The 6,275-nt window shown below is 37.0% G+C and overlaps 1 protein-coding gene across 4 annotated transcripts in view; it reads left to right on the plus strand.

Moving 5' to 3' along the window:
- LOC113067670 (glucagon receptor) overlaps nucleotides 1-4,721 on the plus strand; it is a 48,766-nt gene extending 44,045 nt beyond the window's left edge. For 3 of the 4 annotated variants that reach the window (XM_026240062.1, XM_026240060.1, XM_026240061.1), the window contains 2 exons: nucleotides 499-540; nucleotides 627-1,074. In XM_026240062.1, coding sequence (XP_026095847.1) covers nucleotides 499-540; nucleotides 627-971 — 387 coding nt within the window. In that variant the 3' untranslated portion in view covers nucleotides 972-1,074. Of the gene's footprint in view, nucleotides 1-498; nucleotides 541-626 lie in introns of all 4 variants that reach the window. The other variant, XM_026240059.1, reaches the window with a different exon arrangement.
- The last annotated feature ends 1,554 nt before the right edge of the window (nucleotides 4,722-6,275 follow it).

Consider the following 6,275-nt stretch of genomic DNA (forward strand, 5'->3'; position numbering starts at 1 on the left):
CGTTCTAAGTCTTTTTGTTTGTCAAGTGAATAAAGCAGCATTTTGAAGAGTGTATATGTATGTGTATGTATATGTACTCTAGTAAGACAATGGGGTAAGAGGGAAGCTGTCATTCAATCAAACATCTTTAAATCAAGCAAAACATTGGAGAACAAATGTAGTAAAGTTGTCCTCAGATGCCATGTTCCTTTTTTATGGCAATAATCTGACAGTAATAACATCACAAACAGATTCATTAGCAGAAGTTATTACTCCATGACCTGCAAAATATTAATAATGACAATCCTCTATTGTTAAACCAGTGTAGTTCAAATGACTGTTGAGCAACAAAATTAATAGTTCTTGGAGACAGTCATGACTAACTACATAATTTTGTCAACAATGCATCATACTATGGTAGTTAAGCAACAAGTAGCATGTCATTCTAGGGGAAATGCATCCCTGCACATTTCAACAGCAACTTTTTAATTGCTTATTCATGCTCTGACATATCCACAGGGGCTGCTGGTAGCCATATTATATTGCTTTGTCAACAAGGAGGTAAGTTTGATTCCCTTTTTTAATGTACACAATCTCACAAAGATGGCTCCGTCCTCTAACCATTATGTGCGTCTTTGATTGGTCAGGTTCAGTCTGAGATTCTGAAGAAATGGAGACGTTGGAAGCTTGGGAGGGACATAGAGGAGGAGTACCGTCACACCTACAGCCAGTCCCTTCAAATGAAGAGTGGCAGCATCATGGTCCCTCCTTCCAACCTCTCGCGGCTGCCTGATATCGCTACCACTACCTCCCGGCTCGGCAGTCCAGAAGAGAAGCAGATGCTGGTGTCCCACAGCCAGAATGGTATGGGTACTGGATTGCAGTTCACCTCCACACCACAAGATAGTTCCACCTGCAGTTCGATAACAGAGGACATAGTGATGGTGGACAGAGGAAAGTGTTGTAGCGTTCAACAGGACAGCAACCTGTGAGCTCCAAATGTCTTGAAAAGAAGACCCTTGGGCCAGCCACCCTTGCATCTTCTGGCAGAGTTCCCTGAAGCAAGGAGCAAGAGGCGTATGAATGTGTACGTGTTTATGTGTGAGTTTGTGAAAGCACTGTCCTCTCTGAAGGACACATGATGGACACGCGTTCATCTCATTACATGGTGCTCAGTTGACACTGTCCCAGTCCTACAGGATCAGCGTTGAGCAGAAGGTGGACAAGATGTTAAAGATTTGCACAAATGTACATGCTAACAACTCAATGATGAAGAACAGAGTCTTACCTCTAGTCTTATATGGCTGTCTGTGATGTTGATGATTTAGTTGAGAAATCCCATTGGGACTGCAGGGTCCAAGAGGAACTATCACAAGAAAACATCTACTGTACAACCAGCGCCTCTGGATGAACGAGAGATTAAGAAAGAGATACATTTAACTGAACTTGTCAAAATGTTGACTAAACCAGGTAATGTATTCCAGAGTGAATAATCTCCATGTAAACCGAAGGACCCCACATGAAAAGGCCAACTTTGACCTGAATTTCCATACAGGTTTATGCTAATATGTTCTCGATGGACTAGCAAAGCCAAAAATGGTTAAAGCTGATTGGTCAAGGACATTCTGCTGGTTAAGTAAGCAAAGAAGCCTTGTGGTGACACCAACACACCAGCATTTTTGTTTGCATATATTTTGGAATCAATTGACACTTTTGGGTACATGTAACACGTAAAGCTGTTTTTGTGTAGTTTAATTGCAACCATCTTTGTCTATGTTAGAAATTAATTGCCAAGCTAAGGTATAGATATAGACTGATCAAGTATTGACAGGTATTACCCATGTGCCTTTTTCTGACCCCAATATTAAAACAAAAACAGAAAGATTCACCTTGCAGAGTAAGTGAAGTACAAATCAGTCACCCAATCTTCAGAAGTTAAAGTTGCTTAAAGCAGATTCTGTATAACGAACAGGATCTCAAGCAAACATTAGATGAATGTGCCACTATTAATCATGACGATTTGCTCCCTTGAAGGAAATATGCTTGGTATATTCAAGCATGCAAAATACAGCCATATGTGAAATGCTTTAAAGGGTCTGGGTCAATGCCTTAATTGAGTAGCGTGACAGATCTGATTCCCCTGCGTCAGCGGTCAGAGGAGATGACTATCCACCAGAAATGTTGATATGGTCAAGAGTCAGTATTAGTGAGCAACTGCTTCTTCTCTCGCATACTTCTCATCTCCCAGTAGGCATTCAAATTCTTTGCCATAGAGCTTTGAAAGATGTTCAGGATGTGTAGGAGGAACTGCAAGGACAAAATTAAGAACAAATTGCAACCTTAAGACATCGATCAAAATGGTTCCTCACTCAGAGGTTGTTTATCATGCTCAGTTCAAGATACGATATGCTATTCAAAAAAATACGCAACCGCAAGACACTGAAATGAGATTGCAGCGAAGTGTAGAGCTGAAGTAAATAATTTCTATGACATTAGCGCCAGCAAATCTGTTTGTTTGAGTGGCCCAGCTGAGCCATAACAATTAGAAAGCATTTGGGGTGGGACTTTTTGTTTTAACCATAGGGTTAAGGTTTGGTTGGGTAATATTAGCAGTTAAGCGCTGCTGGTAGATGCTGTGACTACACAATTATAGAGGCAGAAATCATATTTCCTCACTGACGACCTTACATGTAGAGTAACTACATTTAAGTTAAATGAGAATACTAACAGATGGGTTTTCTCAATTATTGAAATATAGAAAGTCCCTTATGAAAATAAATGTTGTACACTTTTGTTTAGTGTCACTAATGACGTATAAATTACATACTTCACCTTTAATGACAATGAGCAGCTGATGCCCCATATTGTGGCATTTGTGTGCATTAAGATGCACATTTATATTTTCTTTAGATCATCAAACGCATGATGATAATGATTTTCGCTGATAACTGTTAGGGGCAATTTGCACAGTTTTAATTTATAATTGTTAAATATGTAGATATCGGTAAATGCCTGTTGAGATTTGTCATGACTTTGTTTTGTGGTGTCTGTTATTTGTGCACAAGGTGTGTATTTGGTGCTTGTGTGTGCTTCGTGGAGAGTGAGAGAAACATCTAGGTCCTGGTTAAGTGTTCAGTAAACTAAAAAAGATTAATTACTGACATTTTTTTACCAATTTTGCATTTTGAGTGAGAGATAATTCAGTCCTTCTGTGGTAATTGTGAGACCGTAGTGGCTAATTTATAATAACTGCAGATGAAAGACTCTTTAGTGCTTACAAAGTGCTAAACATTGCAAAATCCAGTTGGACATTTTTTTCAAAAATGGGAAATACTTCATCGCCACAAGGGATCAAAGACCATGAACTTATTTGTCACGAGGTCGTCTGCCAAAACAAAACCTCCTGTTGAATATTTCAAACAGATTTTCCAAAATTGACATCATGTAATGTTATCCAAGGATGAGAGTAATCGTGGAAGTCGATAAATCATTCATCCATGGGTCTGCCTTCTATTTCCATGTGAGTGTAAGGCCTCTGTTTCTTGCAGCCAAACTGAAGTGATGCCAGATTCTTCAGTGAGGGAGGCAAAGCGTCTGTTATGCTCATCTCTCTGCATTCAAACTTCAGAGCCTCTTGAAATATCTAGAAATGAACCTGCCAAGAGTATCCCAGGAGAACCCGAGCCATGCTTTGAAAGCAGGAGAGATGGAAAGCTGAACATGCATTGGATGAACTGAACCCATTATTTTTAATTATGTGAATGGTAATGATGTTGCATCAAATTATGGTATTTTAAAACTGTCAAAACTTATATTGATGTATATATAGAAATAGCTTACTCAAATATGAAAAAAAAAAAAATCATTCATTTATAATGTTTTTCCGTCCCTGTATTATTTCTTTATCAACAGAAAAGGACAGACCAAAAATTTAAGTCGTTGTGACAATCTTACCCTTTTGCTGTGGCTTTTAAATCTCATGATGGGTGGAAATCAATGATGTCAGATTGTCATAAAATTTGTTTCTCACCTAAATTTGTTCCTGACTTAGTTCAAACATCATATCGACATATCTTTGGTGCTTTGCAGTACAGATGTCTAATATCTCATTTTAAATGTCATGGAATGATTTGACAAAATTGACAGATCTTTTACGTTTTCAAGCGAACTTTTCCTTTAAATTCAGTCTGTTGGCGAGAAATCAAAAACATGCTAATAGTTATAATAATTTTCTTTCAAGAAAATGTCATAAAATATTCTGTTTGCCCCTAAAAAAAAGACAAAAAAAAAAAGAAAAATATTGACTATAGTGTCTTTGGTTGAATGTATTGATTATCTCTTGGTAAGAATTCCCAACTTTATTATTATTATTATTATTATTATTATTATTATTATTATTATTATTATTATTATTATTATTTAATTTATCACAGTGTTTGTGTTTTATAGTAGACCTCAGCTACATTGCAAATGACTGATGCAATATAGACAATCTAGAACACTCCCATTATAATCAAATATAATGTCTACACTTTCTACTCATTGTAATGGGTGTGTTCTAGTTTTGTGTTGTGTAGTTGGCTTGCTATGTAGACGGGCTGCTGATACGGTTGGCCAGACGTGGAGCCAGAACTGACAGAGAAGGCCTGCCATGCTATAGATTAAAATATGTGCTTGTGCAATGTCTTTTGATTAATTATGGTATCAAGATGGTGAATAAATAAATTTAATTTAAAAAAAAATGTATATAACGTGGTTTGTCTTTATTGGTATGAATTTATACAATATCATTCATACAATTTCATATGATCTGTTTACAATTCACTGATGGTTAAGTTTAGGGGTGGAGCTCCACACTTTTTTGTTCAGTTTCTTTGTACACATTCATAAAAAAATCTAATAAAACCTTATAAAATATTTTCTCATGAGACTGGGTTGGTTTATACTGTGAATTTTGTCTGAAAGCCTTGATGTTTAAAACTATTTGAAGGTTAGTTCGAAGGTTAGGATTTTATTGAGGTGAAAGTTGTAGTTAATAGTAAAAATTGTAAAAGTATGACCATTTGGGAACACTTTAGATAGGGATCTATTCCCTATTAACTAGTTTCTTTACAGGATGCATATTACATATTAGCATACTGGCTGTTTACCTTTAAAGCAGATATTAATGCACCACCATCTATACAACAATTAATTACTATCAATAGGCAGAAAATTTGAAGTTTGTTGAGGGAAAACTCTTAGAACATATAGCTAGAATATGCACCATGTTCTAATATTCTCAGTACAGCAAGAGTTATAAACCTGACTTAACAAATCCTGCGTTTACACTGCACTGGATTGTTGAGCGGACATTAATCCCTTCGGTGCATTAGCACTTGATTTTCTAATTGGTTTATTTATCTCAATTCTCTTTAAGGCTTTAGGCCAAGCTGCTGCCCTGCCTTTAACGTAACAAATCTGTCTGCTTCACCATAGACTTCTCACCTCTGTGACTATTGTCCCCCTGTTAAAGATTGTTGTGCATTGGAAAGAAACATAGTGTGGAAAAAACAGATGTGTAGAGGTGTTGATGCTCCGGGGTAACTTATGTGCTTGTGCAAGACTGATGGTGGAATAAGACCTGATAAGTGCATAGTTATCACATGCTGCTTTAGATGCTAGCATGAATCATCATTTATCATATCACCACATTGGTCTGCCTCACAGTGTGATTTGTGAATCACTATTAAAGCCTAACAAGGCCAGTGAAATGATTGAAACACACTGTCATCTGGTGTGGTTGGGGAGATCTTGTTTCATAACCATCTAGTGTTTGTTTGCTTCTATCCTGGCAACTGCACTGCTATTCAAGAGTGCTATAAACCAAATGAGGTAGTCTATTATCAAGCCCTTCTTTCCAATGGGCCCTACATCATTTCCACACCATTCATCATGTTTTACTAGAGTTTGTGGGCAGATGGCACTTGGAACAGAATTGCGGTCGCTTATGTGAACTGTATGCTTGGATGAATGATTTGGTACGTCGTGTCACAAATGTGTTCAAATGTCATTACATTTAAAACAGACTAATCACACCACCATAAAAAAGATGAAAGCATTATGTGTGGTATGGAAGAACACAAATAAGGGGTCATGACATTGATTTTGTATTTAGCATGCATATTACTACTATCTACTTTTATTAGTATTTATAAAGACATAAGACACACACACACACACAAAGATAAAACATATGGGCTCACTGGAAAAATGTGCCTCTCTCTACATTTTTGCAAAACTCAAAAAAAGAGAAA

Source organism: Carassius auratus, linkage group LG28B (genome assembly GCF_003368295.1).
Source record: "Carassius auratus strain Wakin linkage group LG28B, ASM336829v1, whole genome shotgun sequence".
NCBI classification, from domain to species: Eukaryota; Metazoa; Chordata; class Actinopteri; order Cypriniformes; family Cyprinidae; genus Carassius; species Carassius auratus.